The sequence below is a fragment of the Palaemon carinicauda genome, chromosome 1 (assembly GCF_036898095.1).
Source record: "Palaemon carinicauda isolate YSFRI2023 chromosome 1, ASM3689809v2, whole genome shotgun sequence".
NCBI lineage: Eukaryota > Metazoa > Arthropoda > Malacostraca > Decapoda > Palaemonidae > Palaemon > Palaemon carinicauda.
Window position 1 is genome coordinate 81,466,578 of NC_090725.1, and position 22,754 is coordinate 81,489,331.

Here is a 22,754-nt window from a genome sequence, read left to right on the forward strand (position 1 = left end):
TGAGGTTTTTAGTTTTTTGGACTGGTCTCCAGGGGCTCTGGCCTGGAAGACAGAGCAAATGGAGGGAACACAAGACCTGACCAGTATCATGTCTTGCATTGGTAAAGCTCTTAGGGATGGAGCTAATGAGTTGGCTTCCCTTTTTTCAGCAGGAGTCTTGAAGAAGAGGGCCCTGTTATGTTCCTTTGCTTCGAGATCTGTGACTGTTGTGCAGAAGTCTGAGCTCGTGTACGCAACATCTCTTTGCTGAGGCCCTTGTCAGAGATATTACGCTTTCTCTTGCGCAAAAGGCCACTCAAGACCTCTTATCGCGCTCGGCTCGGAAGCCTTTGACAGTCGCTCCTTCGTCTCTGAAGAGGGACGAGAGGAAGTTCCAACAGCCCTTTTGAGGCAGGGCTCCTTCGAGATCTGACTTTAGAGGAAGAAGACAGGAGTCAGGAGCAAGGACGAACAGAGGTTTGTTTAGATCCCGCTCCAAGAAATGAAGTGCAAGTCCTCCAGACAACGATAGGGGCAAGACTATCACTTTTTTGGCAGTCTTGGATGAGAAAAGGGGCAGACACCTGGTCCCTCTCAGTCATCAAGGAAGGATAAAAGATCCCCCTTTTGAAGAAGCCTCCTCTTTCAGATTCTCCTCTAGCCTTAGTGGCTCAGTACGCAGATGCAGGGAAACAAAAGGCTCTTCTGGATCTGGTCAACTAGATGCTGGACAAGGGAGCGATAGAGCCAGTTCTGGACCTTTCCTCCCCAGGCTTTTACAATCGCCTGTTTCTGGTACCCAAGAACTCGGGTGGATGGAGACTCGTCCTGGATGTCAGCTCTCTGAACGTCTTCGTGGAGAAGACGAAGTTCACCATGGAGACGACTCAGTCTGTGCCGGCAGCAGTACGTCCAGGGAACTGGATGGTGTCTCTCGATTTGGAGGACGCTTATTTTCATGTCCCCATCCATCCGACTTCGAGGAAATACCTGAGACTTGTGATCCAGGGCAAGTGCTTCCAGTTCAAGGCTCTTTGCTTCGGTCTCAGCACGGCTCCTCAAGTCTTCACCAGGATAATGGCGAACGTGGCAGGCTGGCTGCATCAAGAGGGGATAAGGGTATCCTTTTATCTGGACGACTGGTTGATACGATCACGGTCGAAAGAAAAATGTCTGGAGGACCTACAAAGGACGTTCATGATGGCTCAAGAACTGGGTCTTGTCATTCTCTATTTGGGGATAGTTCTTTTTCGGGCTTCTCCCTCCCAGGAGAGGCAGACCAGGTGCCTCGAGAAGGTCCGAGAATTCCTGAAGAAACAGAAGTGCTCAGTGAAGGAGTGGATGAGTTTACTGGGAACCCTCTCCTCCCTTGAACAGTTTGTCTCTTTGGGAAGACTCCACCTAAGACCTCTTCAACACATCCTATCAAAGGTGTGGAACAGGAAGACTCCTTTTCCTTCCCCATTCCAGCAGAGGTCAAGGACCATCTGATGTGGTGGCTGGATCCAGCTTTGTTAGGAGAAGGAATCCCCTTGTACAAGAAGAACCCAGACCTAGTGTTGTTCTCAGACGCGTCGGAGTCAGGATGGGGAGCAACACTAGGAAGCAAGGAGGTCTCAGGCTCTTGGGAAAAGAGTCAGTTCGGATGGCACATTAACAGGAAGGAGTTGATGGCCATTCTGTTAGGGCTAAAGGCCTTCAAAGACTCAGTGTCAGGGAAAATAGTGGAGGTCAACTCGGACAACACCACGGCTCTAGCTTACATCAGGAAGCAAGGGGGGACTTACTCTCTGTCTCTGTTCAAAACAGCAAGGGAGCTCCTTCTATGGTCCAAGGAAAACAAAATAGAACTGTTGACAAGATTCGTACAGGGAGAGCGGAATGTAAGGGCAGACATGCTCAGCAGGAAAGGGCAAGTTCTTCCCACAGAATGGATCCTCAACCAGCAGGTCTGTCAGAGTCTCTAGAAGTTGTGGGGGAGACCTGTATTAGACCTTATCGCCTCTAACCAGAACAAGAGGATCCCAACTATTGCTCCCTAGTCCCGGACAAGGAGGCAATAGCGGTAGACGCCTTTTTGATGGATTGGACGGGGATGGATAAATATGCTTTTCCCCCGTTCAAGATCATCAATCTTGTCATCAGGAAATTAGCTCTCCTCGATTCGGGACGAATGATCCTAGTAGCTCCATTCTGGCCAACGAGAGAATGGTTCACGGAAGTGGTAGACATGTTGATGGACTTCCCAAGAAGCCTTCCTGCAAGTCCAAAGCTTCTCAAACAACCCCACTTTGAGAGGTATCATCAAAACCCCCTTGCTCTCAAACTGACTGCCTTCAGACTATCGAGAAGCTTGTCAGAGCGAGAGGATTTTCGGCGCAAGCTGCAAAAGCTATCGCCAGAGCGAGGAGGGTCTCTTCACAAAGGGTCTACCAATCTTAAGTGGGAGACTTTTAGAGCTTGGTGTAGGCAGCACAAAGTTTCCTCATCCACTACCTCTGTGAGTCAAATTGCAGATTTTTTGTTATACCTCATACAGGATGCTAAACTAGCAGTATCCACGATCAAAGGGTATAGAAGTATGCTCTCGACGGTCTGTAGGCATAGAGGCTTGGATTTGTCTCAAAATAAGGACTTACAAGACCTCGTGAAGTCTTTTGAGACAACTAAACAGGTTCAGTTAAAGCCCCCTTCTTGGAACCTAGATGTGGTTCTGAAATTTCTTTGCACCAAGAAATTTGAACCCATCTCGCAAGCTTTTCTTGGAAATGTAACGAAGAAAACCCTCTTCCTGATGGCCCTAGCCACAGCTAAAAGGGTCAGCGAGGTTCATGCTATTGAAAAACAAGTGGGCTTCAATCAAAATGGAGCAGTTTATGCTTTAAGAATTGACTTCCTCGCCAAGAACGAAAACCCATCAAAACCCTGGCCGAGGACTTTTGAGGTCCCTAACCTCACTAATCTAGTGGGTCAAGAGCAGGAGAGGATCCTCTGTCCAGTTAGAGCCCTTAAAGCTTATTTGTCTCACACTAAGAATGTGAGAGGAGCATCTAGCTCCTTATGGTGCTCGGTGAAAGACCCGCAAAAACCCCTTTCAAAGAACGCTTTGTCTTTTTTCCTGAGGGAGACTATAAGAGAAGCTCACCTCTTGTGTGAGGAAGAGCACTTCGGCCTTTTGAAAGTGCGGGCTCACGAAGTGAGAGCTATTGCTACCTCGCTGGCATATCGTAAGAATATGTCAGTTAGGCAAATTATGGATGCAACGTTCTGGAGAAGCAACTGTGTTCGCCTCTCATTACCTTAGAGAGGTAAGAGCGGATTACGAAAGATGTTATACTTTGGGCCCATACGTAGCTACGGCTTCTGTATTAGGCAAAGGAGTTACTACCTCTCCTCAAAATTAGCTTTTGTATATCTGTGTGTGGGTTGGTGTTTTTATGGTTGTCTGAGGATGTCGACTTGTGGTACAGTTCCCTCAGTCTAGATAGATAGTTTATATCTATTCTGCAAGGTTAGGTGGTTAGTTTTAGTAAGGTTGCAGTTTTTAATATAAGGGACGAAGGTAGTTCTGAAGTCTAGTCAAGTTGTTGGTCTCACCCCATTGACAGACTCAATTGAGTGATTTTCAGCATGACAGGTCCACTCCTGGCTGACACTCTTAAGGGAAAGCGACTCAAGAGGCAGGAACCTTTGAAGTCAGCTACCTTAGCAGGTAAGGAATCAAGGTGTTTTTTCTCCTACAACTATTTGTTGTTTCCCCAACGATGTTTACTGTCTTTCACCCTCCTCCAAATGTGTGAATCAGCTATATATATAACTGCCAGGTAAGTTCTATTCATAAAAATGGAGTTTTTATGATAAAACAAAGTTTTATGAATACTTACCTGGCAGTTATATATATATTTTAAGGCCCACCCACCTCCCCTCAGGAGACAGGTCGGGCATAGATGATCTGAAGAACAGAAAACGGGAATGATTCCAAGTACCACCCTGTAAGGGTTGTTAACCTCCTAACCGCACAACCACCACAAGGCGGTTGCCGCGATTTTTGAAAAATTCTGCCGAACGTCAGAGACTAAGCTATATATATATAACTGCCAGGTAAGTATTCATAAAACTTTGTTTTATCATAAAAACTCCATTTTAAATATTTAACTTAGCCGGTGAATATATAATAGCTGCTACTCAGCGGCTCGACAGAAAACACACTCAAAAAACTCGCGAGCGATCGCTATGAAGGTTGCGGGTGTGCCCACCAGCGCCAACTATCGGCCAGATACCACTCTTGCATGTAAACAAACCCTTCAATTCTTCTCTGTCGACCTTGACGACAAGACGTATCATTACTCGCTGTAGAACCTGGAGTTTTCTCAACATATTTGGTGAAGTACTTCATTTTGGTTTGAGCTTTCGCAGTGCAGGTGTTTTATATTCAACTTAAATCTTGAACTCGTTTTTGGATAGATTTAATTTTTGATGACTTTGGATTGTTTTTTGGACTTTCTTTGACTTTTAAATGGCCGACCCTTCCCTTAGTACGGAAGTGTGTTTTAGGCTTTTAGCAATTATCTTATCACGTTATAAATTAATTATAGATTTTCCTCTATATATTTTATATCTCTACCGCCTTTATTAGGCCTCTTCGATTAGCTTTCCATTTATAATAAACATCAAGATAAATTTTAATGATTTGTTTATATGCGACCTTTCCTGAGAGTAGGCGGTCCTAATTTGGAAACCGAAGTTAAACAACGTTGAGCCCTTTCAATCGTAAATATCTTTTACAGAGCTAATGATTTAAAACTTATTAAATGAATATTTTTTAGTAGATATTTTATGAAAGGTTTTCTTTGAATAGTCTTCGTACTGTTTCAAAGATGAACTAACGTTTAGTTTATTTATGCTACGCAGTTTGCGCTCTATCGTTACGATAGAGAGAGAGAGTATCACGGTTTCACTTTGCAGAAAGAGTAAATCGATTCTGACGTTTTGTTCATTATTCTTTCAAAGCTTTAATGTTTTAAATTCTATTTTAAAGGAACTTTTTAATTGAAAAACCTTTCAGTTTTTTCCTTTGGTCAAATAACCTGTTTATTGACGAAACGTAAGTGGGCTCTTCTCTTCGGTGCGAAATCAAGAGAGAGAGAGAGAGAGAGAGATAGAGACGGAGAGAGAGAGAGGAGAGAGAACGTTCCGATCTTTATTCTCGTCCCAAGCGAGTAACGTTGTTTTCGAGTTACTCTCGTCCCTAGTCTCTGTACGGGGAGAAAGGATAAAACGTTTTTAGTTTTTATTCTCGTCCCAAGGCACTGTACGGTGAGAGATTGAAAACGTAGTTTTGAATGAACTAGTGTTTAGTCTCTTTCCCAGCCACTGATCTTTTTATCTTAAAATATGTTTACTGTTTTTTGCTTGTATTAATGTGCTTACATTATACGACTGATTTCGCAAGTATAACCTTTTGATGAGGGTAGAATTGCGTGCTTCAGATAGAAATCAGTTTTATTCATACCTAATGTGAATTGTTAAAAAATTCGTTTTCAGTGAAATAAGTGCAAAACAGAAAATCGTAGTGATAAAGTGATATTGCGCAAAGTGTTATCAGTGTTGCGACCGAGGGTTCGTCTGTTCGTGCCTGTCGTTCGCCTAGTCCGAGACCTCTTGCAAGCTCCCAAGCCCAGGGGAGAAGTAATGTCGTACGACTTATGGGTTCGAGAGGCCTTGATCAGCGAACAGACGTTCCCTCTATGGTATCAGGCGTATCTCACCAAGATCACCCCTACCATAAGGCGAGAGAGACAATTTTCTCCTCGTCATCCGAAGGCTTTTCGCATAAGAAACCGTGGAACAAGGTTTCGAGGCCCTTTAAGCGAAAGTCAGTCCTTTCAGGACAGGTCCAGCGTCCTGGTTTTAACTATTAGGACAGCTCTGACCCTATGCAGTCATCGGAAGACTGCTCGCCGCCTAAACAAAAGCGTAACACAGGCTCCGAGAGTCTTTTTGTAGGCAAGGTTTTGCAGTCACAGACGTTACCCTCGTCTCTTACTGCAACCATTCCCGTTGATCCTAAATGGGTTGTACGGCAAGACATGCAGAATAAGCTTGCCTCTCTTATGGAAGACTATTCTGCCGATAAGGTTCACGTTGATCCTAGCCGTTTATCTCATCGAGATCCTGGCCTTCAGCCGCCCAAACGAACCTTTGTGCGTCCTGTTGACGTTGGCGTAGCTAAGTCACGTCAGTCACGATATGTAGAGCCTCACTCGATGCGGTCACGTGTTGATTTTCAGCCGCATTTGGACGTTAGGCCGCTTCCTAATGCTCCTGTTGACGTTCAGGACGTTCGCCAACCAGCGGAGTTGACTTGTTTTGACGCTGAGCGTCAACTACCGCAGTCTAGAGTTGTTTTGACTGCTCAGACTAGGCAGTCAAAACAGTCTCGAGTGGACGCCGAGTGTCCTCCCGCACCTGTTGTTGTTGACAGTTCACAGACTGTTAAGCAGTTACATGACGTTGCGTCCTGGTCCGCTACTAATGCACCAGTGCGTGTGGACTCTGCTTGTAAAGCATTGCCACCACGGTAGGTCTCTCCCTTGCTTGAGACTCGGCTATTGTCGGACAAGGTTCCTTCAGATGAGGAAGTTGCTGTTCCCCCTCCTACTGATATTCCCTTGAGGACTCTGTCAGACGGAGAGGAGCCTAAAGCTGCTTAGCCCTCTATGGACTTTAAATAAATCATGCTGATTTTTAAGGATCTTTGTCCGGATCTTTTTGTAACTGCTGCTCCTCGTTCGCCTAAACGTCAGAGCTTACACTAGGCCTAGCTACTTCGAAGCCGTTGTTTTATAAGCTAGTGCTCTCTCGCTCTTCTAAGAGAGCTTTACGTTTGCTAGGCGACTGGTTTATCACCAGGAGGAGTTTGGGGGAGACAGCCTTTGCTTTCCCTACTTTTAAGCTGGCTTATAGAGCGAGAGTCTGATATGACACGAGAGAAGTTCTCGGCTTGGGAGATCCTGCCTCTGCCCAGATAGACTTCTCAAACCTCATAGACTCTCCCTGGCGCCTGGCCATGAGACGCTCCAAGATTTTATGGTCGACTTCAGAGCTATTTTCGAGCGTTTGAAGTTTTGCTGTACAATCATGTCATGCATAAACAAGGCTTTCAGGGATGGCTCCAATGATCTGACAGCCACGTTCTCTGCAGGAACAAGTCCTTCAGGGATGGCTCCAATGATCTGGCAGCCATGTTCACTGCAGGAGTACGTAAGAGGCAAGTGCGCTCAATGTGTTCATTGTCAAGACAAACTTCACGATGAAGTCTACCAGGCTGTCTTGACAGCATTTATGGAAGGCGACTGGATGGTCTCTCTCGACCTTCAGGAGGCATACTTCCACATTCCTATACACCCGGATTCCCAACCGTTTCTGAGGTTTGCTTACAGGAATGTGGGGTACCAGTTTCGAGCCCTTTGCTTTGGCCTCAGTCCTGCTCTTCTCGTGTTTACGAGGCTCATGAGGAATGTGGCAAAATCCCTCCATCTATCGGGGATCCGAGCCTCCCTGTACTTGGACGACTGGCTTCTCAGAGCATCGTCCAGTCTTCGCTGTCTGCAGGATCTACATTGGACGTTGAGTCTGGCCAGGGAGTTGGGACTTTTGGTCAACCTAAAAGTCCCAACTGATCCCATCCCAGATTATTCTATATTTGGGGATGGAGATTCGCAGTCCAGTTTTTTTCGGGCTTTTCCGTCTGCCACCGAATAGAACAAGCCCTGCTCGAAGTCCAACTAATGCTGAAAAGAAAACGTTTGTTCAGTCAGGAGTTGGAACAGTCTCGTAGGGACTCTCTCATCCCTGGAGCAGTTTGTCTCACTAGGGAGACTACACCTTCTGCCTCTCCGGTTCCATCTAGCCTCTCACTGGAACTAGGACAAGACGTTAGAGACGGTATCATTCCCAGTCTCCGAACCAGTAAAGGCATGCCTGAAATGGTGGGACAGCAATATCAGTCTGAGAGAGGGACTATCCCTAGCAGTCAAGAACCCAAACCACGTGTTGTTCTCAGACGCGTCGGATTTGGGTTGGGGTGCGACCCTGGACGGTCGGGAATGCTCGGGTCTGTGGACCTCAAGTCAGAAGAGCATGCACATCAACGGCAAGGAGCTATTAGCAGTCCACTTGGCCTTGATGATATTCGAAAGCTTCTTCGAAACTACAGTGAACCCTCGTTTATCGCGGTAGATAGGTTCCAGTCGCGGCCGCGATAGGTGAAAATCCGCGAAGTAGTGACACCATATTTACCTATTTATTCAACATGTATATTCAGACTTTTAAAACCTTCCCTTGTACGTAGTTCTGTTAACAAACTACCCTTTAATGTACAGAACACTTAATGCATGTACTACAGTACCCTAAACTAAAACAGGCACAAATATTAAAGGTGATTTTATATCATGCATTTCCTAAACACGCTAAAAAGCACGATAAAAAATGGCAACCAATGTTTTGTTTACATTTATCTCTGATCATAATGAAGAAACAAACTGGAGGTAGAGCTTTGCTTATTACCCAGACATATTTCCCATACTTTTCCCTTAGAACTACATCACATCTTCCTACTATATATATATATATATATATATATATATATATATATATATATATATGTGTGTGTGTGTGTGTGTGTGTGTATATATATATATATATTTATATGTATACACATATATTTACCTACATATATACATAAATACATGCATACATATATATATATATTACTGTATATATATGGGTTATGGAAAAAATCCGCGAAGTGGTGAATCCGCGATGGTCGAACCGCGAAGTAGCGAGGGTTCACTGTAAGTGGTAGAGGTCAACTCAGACAACACCACAACTTTGGCGTACATCTCCAAGCAAGGAGGCACACACTCCTTCACGCTGCTCGAGATCGCAAGGGACCTTCTCTTATGGTCAAGAAATCGAGGCTTCTCCCTGTTGATGAGATTCATCCAGGGGGACTTGAACGTCTTGGCAGACTGTCTCAGTCGGAGGGGTCAGGTGATACCCACGGAATGGACCCTCCACAAGGACGTGGGCAAGAGTCTTTGGGCTACTTGGGGTCAACCCACCATAGACCTCTTTGCCTCCTCGTTGACCAAAAGGTTGCCAATCTATTGCTCTCCAGTCCTAGATACAGAAGCAATCCACATAGACGCGTTTCTACTGGATTGGTCTCTTCTGGACTTATATGCATTCCCACCATTCAAGATAGTCAACAAGGTACTGCAGAAGTTCGCCTCTCACGAAGGGACAAGGTTGACGTTGGTTGCTACCCTCTGGCCCGCAAGAGAGTGGTTCACCGAGGTACTTCAATGGCTGGTAGACTTTCCAAGAAGTCTTCCTCTAAGGGTAGATCTGTTACGTCAGCCCCACGTAAAGAATGTCCATCAAAGCCTCCCCGCTCTTCGTCTGACTTCCTTCAGACTATCGAAAGACTCTCAAGAGCTCGAGGCTTTTCAAAGGAGGCAGCCAGTGCGATTGCAAGAGCGAGGAGAGCTTCTACCATTAGAGTATACCAGTCGAAGTGGGAAGTCTTTTGAGACTGGTGCAAGTCAGCATCTGTGTCCTCGTCCAGTACCTCTGTAGCCCAAATCGCAGATTTTCTTTTACATCTGAGAAAGGTTCGCTCCCTTTCAGCTCCCACGATTAAGGGCTACAGGAGCATGTTGGCTTCGGTCTTTCGACATAGAGGCTTAGATCTTTCCAACAATAAAGATCTCCAAGATCTCCTTAAGTCTTTCGAGACCTCTAAGGAACGTCGTTTGGCAACTCCTGGATGGAACTTAGACGTGGTCATAAGGTTCCTCATGTCAGACAGGTTTGAGCCATTACATTCAGCCTCCCTGAAGGATCTCACCCTCAAGACACTTTTCCTAGTGTGCTTGGCTTCGGCTAAAAGGGTCAGTGAACTTCATGCCTTCAGTAAGAACATCGGTTTTTTTCTACAGAAAAAGCCACTTGTTCACTTCAACTTGGTTTCCTGGCCAAAAAAAAAAAGAACTGCCTTCTCGTCCTTGGCCTAAATCTTTTGATATTCCTTGCTTATCAGAGATCGTAGGCAACGAACTGGAAAGAGTATTATGTCCTGTTAGAGCTCTTAAGTTCTATTTAGCTCGTACTAAGTCATTACGAGGTAAATCTGAGGCATTATGGTGCTCAGTTAAGAAACCATCATTGCCTATGTCAAAGAATGCTTTGTCATATTTTATCAGATTTTTTAATACGAGAAGCTCATTCTCACTTGAATGAGAAAGACCGATGTTTGCTTAAGGTTAAGACGCACGAAGTTAGAGCTATAGCAACCTCCGTGGCCTTCAAGCAAAATAAATCTCTGCAAAGTATTATGGACGCGACTTTTTGGAGAAGCAAGTCAGTGTTCGCGTCATTTTACTTAAAAGATGTCCAGACTCTTTACGAGGACTGCTACACACTGGGTCCATTCGTTGCAGCGAGTGCAGTAGTGGGTGAGGGTTCTACCACTACACTTCCCTAATTCCAATATCCTTTTTAATCTGTCTCTTGAAATGTTTTTTTAATATTGTTTTTTGGGCCGTACGGAAGGCTAAGAAGCCTTTCGCATCCTTGTTGATTTGGCGGGTGGTCAAAGTCATTTCTTGAGAGCGCCCAGATTGGGGGTTTGATGAGGTCCTGTTAGTATGGGTTGCAACCCTTTATACTTCAGCTCCTGGGAGTCTTTCAGCATCCTAAGAGGATCGCTGGGCTTCGTGAGGAAGACAGACTTACAAGGCAGAGTAATCGTCTAAGTCAACTTCCTTACCAGGTACCTATATATTTTGGTTTTGTTATATTGATAACTGTCAAAAACTCTTAGCTTATACGCTGTAAACTTAATTAACTCTGGTCTCTACCCACCGCCTTGGGTGTGAATCAGCTATTATATATTCACCGGCTAAGTTAAATATTTAAAAATGATATTTTAATTATAAAATAAATTTTTGAATATACTTACCCGGTGAATATATAAATTAAAGGCCCTCCCTTCCTCCCCAATAGAGACGCAGCGGGACGAGAAGAATTGAAGGGTTTGTTTACATGCAAGAGTGGTATCTGGCCGATAGTTGGCGCTGGTGGGCACACCCGCAACCTTCATAGCGATCGCTCGCGAGTTTTTTGAGTGTGTTTTCTGTCGAGCCGCTGAGTAGCAGCTATTATATATTCACCGGGTAAGTATATTCAAAAATTTATTTTACAATTAAAATATCATTTTTTTCAAAAAGAAAGATAATAACAAGTATACTTGGGTAAGAGTGGAAAATGAAAGAGTGGTAGAACGGGTAGTAATGGATTATTTGTGATAACTAGAAGTATGTTTGGGAGATTGAAAGACATGCTCATGTTTAGGGGTATGGCTAGCGGTATGTCTGATCATTTTTTAGTGGAAGGAAAATTAGTTGTAGCAAAGTGGGAGAATAGAGTAGGGTGATGTTAAAGGGAGGTAGTGGAGGTTGAAGAGTTAATAAAACCAGAGGTGAAAAGTGAATATCAAGAAAGATTGGAAATGAAATATGGCAGAGTGAAAGTGAGAGAAACTGGTAATTTAGAGGAGTGGAAGTTAGTAAAAGAAAATTTTGTTGGGATTGTAAATGATATGTGTGGCAAGAGAATTATTGGAGGCAGCATGAGGAAGGGTAGTGAATGGTGGAATAAAGAAGTGAAGATAAAAGTGGAAGAGAAAAAGAGGGCATTTGAAGAATGGCTGCAGAGTAATAGTGTAGAGAAGTATGAAAAATATAGAGAGAAAAATGTGGAAGTGAAACGTAAGGTAGCTGAGGCAAAGAGGGTGGCTAACAGGAGGTGGGGTCAGGGTTTGGGTCGTTCATATGAAGAGAATAAGAAGTAGTTTTGGAAAGAAGTGAAGAGAGTAAGGAAAGGTGTTTCGAGAATTGAAAAGACGGTGAGAGATGGAAATGGAAGGTTGTTAAAAGGAGAGGTGGCAAGGAAAAGGTGAGCGAAATATTTTGAAAGTTTACTGATTGTTAAGGATAATAGGGAGGCAGATATAATTGCTGTTGCAGGTGTTGAGGTGCCAGTGATGGGAGAGGAGAATCCGAGAGAGATTACTAGAGAGGAAGTGAGGAGAGCACTAGATAAAACAAGAGTAGGAAAAGCACCTGGTATGAATGCTGTGAGGACTGAGATGTTAAAGGAAGGGGGTGTGACTGTACTTGAATAGTTGGTGAGATTGTTTAATGTGTGTTTTATGTTGTCAATGGTACCAATAGACTGGGTGTGTGCATGTTTTGTACCAGTATATAAAGGTAAGGGAGATGTACATGAGTATTGTAATTCAAGGGCTATTAGGTTGTTGAGTGGGGTTGGAAAAGTGTATGGTAGAGTACTAATTAATAGGATTAAGAATAAAACAGAGAATGCAATCTTAAAAGTACAGGTGGTTTTAGAAGAGGTAAGGGATGTATGAATCAGATTTTTACAGTTAGGCAGATGTACGAGAAATATTTAGCAAAAGGCAAGGAGTTGTATGTTGCGTTTATGGATCTGGAGAAAGCGTATGATAGAGTTCATAGGGAAGCGATGTGGAATGTGAGGAGATTAAATGGAATTGGTGGAAGGTTGTTGCAAGCAGTGAAGAGTTTCTACATACTGTAAGTAGTAAAGTGTGTGTTAGGATAGGAAATGAAGTTAGCGAGTGGTTTCCAGTGAGAGTAGGGCTCAGACAGGGATGTGTGATGTCGCCATGGTTGTTCAATTTGTTTGTTGATGGAGCACTGAGAGAGGTGAATGCTCGAGTGCTTGGTCAAGGATTGAAACTGATAGACGAGAGTGATCAGGAATGGGAGGTAAATCAATTGTTGTTTGCAGATGATGGTGTACTGGTTGCAGACTCAGAAGAGAAGCTTGGTCAATTAGTGACAGTTTGGAAGGGTATGTGAGAGAAGGGGAAGTTGAGAGTTAATGTGGGTAAGAGTGAGGTTATGAGATGCATGAGAAGGGAGGGTGGTGAGAGGTTGAATGTCATGTTGAATGGAGAGTTACTTGAGGAAAGTAGATCTGTTTAAGTACTTGGGGTCTGTTGTTGCAGCAAATGGTGGAGTGGAAGTAGATGTACGTCAGAGAGTGAATGATGGATGCAAAGTGTTGGGGACAGTGAAGGGAGTGGTAATGAATAGAGGGTTAGGAATGAATGTAAAGAGTTCTGTATGAGAAAGTTATTGTACCAACTGTGATGTATGGATCAGAGTTGTGGGGAATGAAAGTGACGGAGAGACAGAAACTGAATGTGTATGAGATGAAGTGTCTGAGGAGTATGGCTGGTGTATCTCAATTAGATGGGGTTAGGAGCGCAGTAGTGAGGATGAGAACGGGTGTAAGAAATTATTTAGCAGCTAGAGTGGATATGAATGTGTTGAGGTGGTTTGGCCATGAGAGAATGGAAAGGAAAGTAGCTGTCTGCTAAAGGAAGGTAATGAATGCAAGAGTTGATGGGGAGGTACAAGAGGAAGGCCAAGGTTTGGGTGGATGGATGCAGTGAAGAAAGCTCTGGGTGATAGGAAGATAGATGTGAGAGAGGCAAGAGAGCGTGGTAGGAATAGGAATGAATGGCGAGCGATTGTGATGCAGTTCCGGTAGGCCCTGCTGTTTCCTCCGGTTGCCTTGGTGACTGCTGAGGTAGCAGCAGTAGGGGATTCAGCGTATGAAACTTCCTTTGTGGGGGATAACGGGGGAGGTTGGGCTGTGGTACCCTAGTAGTACCAGCCAAACTCAGCTGAATCCCTCTTTGGGCTGGGAGGAGTGGAGAGAAGAAGGGTCCCCTTTTGTTCCCTTGGTTGATGTCAGGTACCCCCCCCAAAATTGGGGGAAATGCCTAGGTAAATAGTATAGGTTAAAGATTTACCTTCAAGATTTAGTTTACCAATAAATACTTATGTTAGATAGACTTCTTTACTAGGTTGTTCAAAAATATATAATTCCAAGCTTGTGAGCCTCTGTTATACTGTACAGTACATTGAAATTATTTTGAGGTAGCCTTTTTTTGCATAATGGAACTGATCCTTTTAATCATAGATATCTACATAGAATCATCTTCTCTTTATGGTTTTTCATGTCTTCATTCCTTTATTTGCAGGTTATGCAGATTCCACCCCTGTTCCACCGAATGAAACGGGTGTTGTGCATGATGCCAAAGTTGTTTATAAATATGTAAAAAGAAGAATAGGATCATCTCCTTTTATTGTATGGGGGCATTCACTCGGAACAGGGTATGTAATTTTGCATTATTCTAATACTGTACTTAGGTTTCGTGTTAGTGAAAGTCCCCATTGCATGTAGCAGAGGGCTCAGAAGGCTAAGTATTGCTATACTGTATATTTGTCTTATTTCATGTTGTTTATATTGTAAGGAGTGAGAGACAGACTATAGTCGAGTGATGGTTTATTCATGCGATAGGTGAATGACATAGACCTCTTCGGATGGAAAGGTAGGGTCCTGCTGGGCAGGTGATTGACTAACCGCAGACTGGTGAGATTGGCTGGGCATTTGTGTTTCTTTACGTTAACATTCTGATAAATAGAAAAGCCCAAGTTTGACATACAATAATGAATAATATATGAGATGGAAGAGCAGATGATTTTACATATGACCAAATAAGCAACAATTATGTTACGTTAACAGGAAAATATATACAAGAGTAAAAGGAGACCTGAATTGACAATGAAGCGTTGTAAGACGTCCTTACAACTACTCCCGTCCCAAGACAATTATTAAAAGAACTTTCAATGATTGTATGAGAGAAAAAAAAATGGATTATTGCAACAGAAAAAAGAAATTGAATGAATATTGAACATTAGTCTCTGTAGTGAGACGGGGGTTGCAGGTGGCCTCTTTGTCGGGACACTAGCATTGGTGGGCCGCCATCTGCAACTTGTGAGTTTTCATTTTGCAATTGCAGGATGCCACCCCGGTGGGGGAGCCCTGAGTGATCGACTGCTGTTTGTGTTCTTTTTGTGTTCTTTTCACTGTGGCTTCCTTCGGTTTGTTTTGAGAAGGCACTCGTGGGTGCCGCCCTTGCTGTTCATAAAGGTCGTTGGCTGTTTCGGTGTAAGCAGGTTTCAATCTATCCACGGTTAACTAGCCTTCTACTCCATGGACCATGATTTTGAAGGCCATTTTTATTCTCTCCAGTACATGAATGGGCCCCTTGTAAGGTCGTGTGAGTGGAGGGCGGTGGGCATCCTGCCTCATGAGGACATAGGGGCAGGTATCCGGGGCAGCTGGTCTGAAGTGCTTCGTCCTGTCTGTGTATGTTCTGTGACAGGGCATGAATTTCCCTGCCCTCTCTTGAAGCCAAGCGATGCTGACGTTGTTGGAGCCTGAGTTGGTGAGGAAGAAGTTGCTAGGGACAACGAGCGTCTCCCCATAAACTTTCTCGGCTGGAGAAGCATCGCCATTGGATTTTGGAGAAGTTCGTAGACTGAGGAGGACCCAGGGAAGTTGTTGGACCCAATGCTTGTTTGTGCATCGGGCCATTAACGCTGCCTTCAAGGAACGATGGCTACTCTTGACCATGCCGTTGGCCGTGGGGTTGTAGGCTGTCATGCTGTGTAGGTTGGTCCTCATGAGCCGGGCGAGTGATGCCCACAGCTCCAAGATGAAAGCAGGTCCCCTGTCGGTCGTCACGTCGTCAGGGACCCAGAAACGGGTGACCCAGCTGGAGAGAAGGGAATGGCACAAGCGTCCGTTGAGGCCTCAGCCATAGGAGTTACCTCTGGCCACCTTGTTGAATGGCCGATGATGGTTAGCAGGTACCTGGTGTTTCCTGAAGGTGGTAAGGGACCCACTATGTCGACGTGGATGTGGCCAAATCGTCGCTTGGGCTGAGGGAAACTGCCGACCCCTGATTCAGTGTGACGGCCAACCTTGCTGGTTTGGCACGCATTGCATGCCTGGTGCCATTCACGTGAGCCTTTCGTGATGCCAGGCCACACGAACTTGTCCGTCATCTGCTTGGTGGTTGTCCTCATTGAAGGGTGAGAGAGGCCATGGATGATATTGAATATCAATTTTTGTCTTGATGGCGGGATGAAGGATCGAGGGCGTCCTGTGCTAGTGTTACAGAGAAGCGTGGGGCCGTTTGGCTCCACCTTGACGTCCTCCCACTGTAGGGTGCTGGAGAGGACCTTACGTCTGCGGGGTTGGCTGCTTGTTCCTGGGTGATGTTGTAGTCCACCCCGATGTGGATGGAGTTGATGTTGATCCTTGAGAGGGCGTCGTCCTCTGGGTTCTTGTTCCCCGGGACGTAGCTGATGGTGCAGCTGAACTCGAAGATGGCTGCCAGGTGTCGTTGCTGTCGAGCTGACCAGGCATCCCCAGATTTGATTTAGGCATGGACTAATGGCTGGTAATCCGTCTGGATGGCGAATTGGGTTCTGTCCAGGTATGTACTTGAAGTGTCTGACAGTGAGGTACACAACCAGGAGCTCACGGTCAAAGGTGCTGTAGTGTTTCTCTGGTGGTTTCAATTTCCTGCTGAAGAAGAAAAGAAGGAAAGTTGTTGTGGTTAGTTGTTAACCACCTGCTCCAGGACGGCACAGCAGGCTATGTTACTGGCATTTGTAGTTAGTCTAAGGGGGGCCCTGGGGTCCTGATAGGCCAGGGTTGTAGCCTTGCAGAGGACAGCCTTCATCTGCTCTAAGGCTTCTTGTTAAGGAGGACCTCACTGTAGCTTTTTTGGTTTCCGCCTCAAGAAGTTAAGTAGTGGGGTCATCACGCCAGCAATGTTGGGAAGGAACCTCCCATAGTAATTTGACACACACCGATGATTTTTTTAAGAGATTTCACGGAGGTTGGCGAAGGGAACTTGTTGATGGCATTGACCTTTGATTTCATGGGTTGCACACCCTTTTTCGATAGTTCGTGTCCCAGGAACTCCACCTTCTCGGCCGCAAAAGTGCATTTGTCGAAACGGACTACAAGGCCATTTTCCTGAAGTCACTTCAAGACCGCCCTCACGTGCCCTAGGTGTTCTTCCTGTGACTTGAAGAACACAAGGATGTCGTCGACGTAGACGGCGCAGAAGGGCAGGTACCCCAGGATGCTATCCATCAGACGCTGGAAGGTCACCCCAGTGTTTCTCAGGCTGAACATCAAGTATGAGAAGACATAGGACCCGATTGGAGTGATGATAGCTGTCTTAGGATGTTATCAGGATGCACGGGGACCTGGAAGTAGGACTTCAGGAGGTCCATCTTGGAAAAGATTGTGGTCCCCTGGAGGGCCCCGGTGAGATCCTGCATGTTGGGCAGGGGTTAGTGGGCTGGATGCTTTTTTGCAGATTATTCCCATGCGCTCCATCTCGAGAAAGGCGCGCTTGACGTCTCGTAGTTTCTGTGGTGGAAGACGCCTGAATTTACAGTGGTTAGGAGGGCTGGTCGTCATGATGTGGTAGTATATTATGTGTTTGGCAGGAACCCCCTCCAGTTGAGGAAGCTCAGGTTTGAAAATGTCAGGGAATTCCTGCAACAGGCGGCCATACTCTTGGGGCATGACAGAGCTCACCCTGGGCAGGCTGAGCCTGCAGGAGAGGTAGTGGGACCGGTAGGTCCCATAGTCGAAGAGTCGTTTGGGACGCACGTGTACTAGCAATCCGTGGTGAGTGAGGAAATCGGCGCCCAGGAGAGGCACCTTGATATCAGCGGTCAGGAAAGGCCAGCTGTAGTCCCGGCCCGTGATGGATATTTTCAATGTCCTCATCCTGTAGCAGGTGATGGGGCTGCCGTTTAAGGCAACCAGGGCGGCCCTGTTGTCTGATGGGAGGCCGTGGTCGTCCTTCGAAGGCGGGTACGCAGATACTGTAGCACCGGTATCCACCAGGAACCTCTTTCCTGAGTTTGTTTCGTGGATGTAGAAACCCGTGTGGTTGGGCTTCACTGGTTCCACGGCTGCTTGTAGATGTGGTCGCCCATCAAATTTTTTGGGTGGGAGCATGGTGGAATGCACCCTCTTCCCCCAAACTCGATGGAAGTAGCACCACCTGGGTACGTCAGGGCTCTTATGGTAGTGGTCCTCTCGTTAATGGTGTTGCTCCTGTTGTGATCGCTGCTGGTGTTGTTGATGCTGTCGTTGCGGTGGGGGCTGAGGACCGCGTTGACCCCTGCTTCTTCTGGCTCCACAGGATACTCCTCTGCCGCCTCCATGACGGTGTTGTTGGTGATGGTTGCGGCATATCTGGCAGCCTGAGCCGCCAGGTGAAGTTTCTCGGCCTTTGCGACCAAGGATGGCGTGTCCAATTCCTTGGCACCCTCCAACGGGGCGCGAATGCTTTGGGGAAGGCGACGGAAGAAGATCTCTCTCGACAGGCGTATCTCCTTAGGCCGCCCATTGCTGTCAAGCTCGTCCAGCTGGAGGAGGTCCATCACTTCATCCCAGGCTGCTGTAGGACGGGTGTCACCGAGAGGGCTCGTCACTAAGTCGAGGGCATGCTGGGCCCTCAAGTTACTGGTAGGTCATAGACTTCTGTCAGCTTCTTCATCAGGTTGCTGTATTTCATGGGTCCCGGCCTCTGCTTCAGCCAGGACGAGATTTTCTTGAATGCGTCTTGACGTTACCATCACCATCACCATGTCGGCCTTTTTTTACATCGTTGGTGATGTTGGCCAACTTGAAGTGGGACTTGGCACATTGAAACCACACTGTTGATGCGTCGGATGTGAATGTAGGTAACTGTAGTTTCTGTCCCATCGACACCTGTGTGGCCGTTTGTGTCAGTTGCGTGATGATCACGCCATGCCCCTCAGTTGCGAGGGGCGAGGTAGTATTGACGTCTGAGTCTGCCATCTGTTCTCACACTCCGAAACTTAGTGATGAGCCGCAGTAAGTACATGAACGGAGTAGGGGCTACAAGCAGAGGTAGCGTCCTGCTGGGCTGGTGACTGACCAACCTCTGACTGGTGAGATTGGCTGGACATTTGTGTTTCTTTACGTTAACATTCTGATATAGTTTACAGATAACTTGGTAACACTACACTCAACTTTCAGTAAGATTTTTTTCAAGGTTCTGTTCAACTACAGCAATCTGTATTATTTTTGAACCAGTGCAAAAAGGTAATTACCAAAATATTGCTTTATTACAAAATATCAACAAAATACAGTCTGCTTGGATAACGTTAGTTGGTATGTTCAGGCATTTTTGTGTGTAGATGGCATTGGCGAGAGTAATTAGCTGTTCACCAAAACAAAAACAAATATCTTGCTATCTTCATTAATTAAAGAAAGTGCATTCAAAATAAATTTGTTTATTACATATGAATAATGATTTTAAGCTTATATTTTTAATGCCTGGTGAATGTGAGCGTATGTGTGTCATTACTGGGGTGTTTGGGATTGTCAAACTCAACTATACAACTTTATCTTAGTTTTAAGATGCAGGGTGATTCTTGGCAGCATTTTCAGGAAAAAAAAGTGCGCCTTATGACACAAGAAATACGTTAGTTATTAGAACGTAATGCAATGATAAATGGAAAATAATGTAATGCATACAGCACTGTACAGTACAATACTGTACCTACCTGTATATGAAATATACAGTACCGTTCGTACCCTTACTGTAGAGAGTTACGTTTCCCATCATGCATAACCAAACCGTTTTCTTCAACTTGAGCATGTTTTTAACTGTAGCTAATTTATTGTTCCGTAATACAGTTAATATTCATTGGTGATATGCCAATAAATAACATACCTGTTTTTTTACACATTTTTAAACTACTTTACTGCAATGCAAGCAAGATTCATTGATGTTGATATGTAGCCTATGTGTACTTACTATGTAGAATGAATAAACTTTTAATTGTACAGTGAATATTTTTTAGCTTATTTATTTACTGAAATGAAAGAAAAATATATCGCTAATGTGTTTGATATGCGTACAGTAGTACAGTACCATTGTGCATTCGTACATACAATAGAGTTCTGTTCATTATGCTATTTAATTTAAAGATTTACTTGTTGATATGAAATTAATTGTAAATAAATAATCATGACATTATAAGGGAAAAAGTATGTTACGATCTGTTATTCATATACCCAAATGAAGGAAAAATATATTGCTATTGTTATGATATTTGTAGTAGCATTTTAATTTCATACATATACAATACAGTTCTCTTCATTCTTTTTTAATTTATAAAGGTACTTATTAATATAACATTCATTGTAAATAAGTAATCATGACATTAAAAGGTAAAAATGTTATAATCTGTAATTCATTTATTGAAATGAAAAATATATCACCAATGTTTTGATATACTGTACATAGTAGCATTGTGTGTACGTACATACTGTACTGTACATACACACAATACAGTGCTGTTCATTGTGTATTTTAACTTAAAAATGTACTTATTGATATAAAATAGAAGAGCAGCATCTTATGGCAGTAACTAACACCGATGGGAGAGCAGGGCGATGATGGCGAGTTTACAGTTTTGTGGAGCACGAATTCTAAAATTACTTTTCGGTGGCCGTGCGAATCTTGAATTTTTCATATACAGAAACTTATGTATCGAGAGGTATTACTGTATATTTTGCACAATCTATGGATATTACAGGTAGTGTCCCTAATTGGCTATGTGGGATTAGAATTCCATTCATCCAATATCCAAAAATGTAATAGCATTTGTATTTGTTAGAAGTTTGGTCACAGAAAATCGCCAAGAATTGGATTCAAATCTTATAAAAGCCTTGAAGATTAAGGCACTAGATATTAGGGGTAAACCTATATCTCTTTAATTTTTGCAGAAACGGTTTCTTTTGAAAAAGTTTTAGCGGAAGTTCAATACCATATCATGTTGGCGTTTGTCGTACATTATCTTGAAGAATCCTGGCTTTCATATCAACATTGCTAGGCTCTATGCCCTTCTGGCAATGTGTTCTTTTAAACTTGTTTTAGTTCAATTAATTTATAGTTTTGTTTTCTCCATGATGCAAATATCTTCAGCAAAACAATCAGGAGCTAATATTTCAAGCTGTAATTTAAGATGGTTTTTATTAATCTAGACAGTTGAGTCTAGAATTTTTATTATTCTATAGATTTTAATTTTAATCTGTCTTGAATTCACTGGCATCCATCCTCTGTCAGATTGTTGGAATCAGCAATATGATTATCAGGGCAGGTTTACAGTAATAAACAATTTTAATGATAAAATGTATTTCTATGCCCACCTGATATTCATATACATGCCCACCCTCCTCCTGACTGACTTGGGATGTCAAGAAATGGGTTATACTTTTCATTTCAAAACTGAATTACAAAGAACCCTTAGCATTTCTTACCATTAACTGCTAGAGTGTTTCATTACTTTACTAGGGGTATGTATCTATTGAATGAAAGAAATGGGAACATTTTTACTAGATTTTGAGAGTAAACGGCATCATGCCAAGCTTCTGGAGAAGATGCCATATGAACATCAGGTGAGTATAGAAATACAGTTTTTCATTACTGTATTATAATCTAATTTTTCAACTTGAATTTTAACTCTAAACATCTGAGTAATCCACTGCAAGTTTTAATTAATCTGCTGAAAATGCCATTGTCATTCATTTTGAAGATACTGACTATGGCTTTAGAAGTTTGTTGAATTTCTGTTCAGAGAATCTTTATTTATGTTCTCATTTTTACAGAGTATCCACACATGCAGTGGGAGATTTGTGTTTAGAGGGTGACCATCCATCTGCCGTTGTTCTTGAATCTCCATTCAATAATATCAAAGATGAAATAAAGTTCCATCCTCTGACATCTGTAAGTATCACATGTCAAAGTTTGGTTTTGTACAGATGCACTTGATCCAGAACTTGAGGAAAATACCATCATAAATTCATAATTTTTTAAATCTTTACCTATCATGCATGTGCTTGCTGTGTATCACCATGTGTGTTACAAAATTACATATGGTGTTTTTATAGGTGAAAGGAAAGAATCAAAATATTAACAGTAATGATATAGATTTAAAATCATCTTATGATATCAAAGTTGATTGTCAGTCATTTTTATTATAAAGATAGGTCTTGCTCAAGGGCATTTAAGAAAATCTGGAGCCAATATTAAAGGCTCTTTTGCTGATCTCTTATATTCTTATTAATAACAACAGCACTTTTTTCAAGTAAGTTTGAAAATACAGTAATGTCATACAAATGATAGAGAAATTGTGTTTAAAGTCTATGAAAGTGGTATGTAGATTTATACACACTTCTTACAGTTGTATAAAAGGGATTTTGACGTAGGAAAAATCTATTTCTGGGCGAGAGACCCGTGCCGCCCAGTGAAATGCTCCTTTTACATCATTTCTAAGGTAAAAACTGCTATGAATTTACCAGAGAAAAAATTGTATAGGAATGCTAGCTTGAACCCAGCTCGCTCACCTTAATAAGGTGTCGGTATAATACTGGGGCGTGAATAAATCACAACCAGAGGTCTCGCACCATTTAGATATCTCCTGTCAATATCCCCGAACAGCGAGGCGCCGTTCAATATCCTACTACTAGCGATCCCACGCCAGTGACGTCACTCCTTATAGCACCCCAGATTGGGGCCCAATCAGGGAGGGACGGGTGGGTTCACTGGGCGGCACGGGTCTCTCAGCCAAAAATAGATTTTTCCTACGTCAAAATCCCTTTTCTGGGCTCCGACCCGTGCCGCCCAGTGAAATCGTACCAGAGAATGGGGACCCAATATGGCTAACTACCTGAGG

At 43.8% G+C, this 22,754-nt stretch overlaps 1 protein-coding gene across 1 annotated transcript in view; it reads left to right on the forward strand.

The window, feature by feature from the left end:
• Positions 1-22,754, forward strand: part of LOC137649932 (lysophosphatidylserine lipase ABHD12-like) — a 220,366-nt gene that overhangs the window by 128,211 nt on the left and 69,401 nt on the right. The window contains exons 5-6 of the mRNA XM_068382921.1: positions 14,141-14,273; positions 21,688-21,805. Of these exons, the coding sequence (XP_068239022.1) occupies positions 14,141-14,273; positions 21,688-21,805 (251 nt within the window). The remainder of the gene's footprint in view (positions 1-14,140; positions 14,274-21,687; positions 21,806-22,754) is intronic.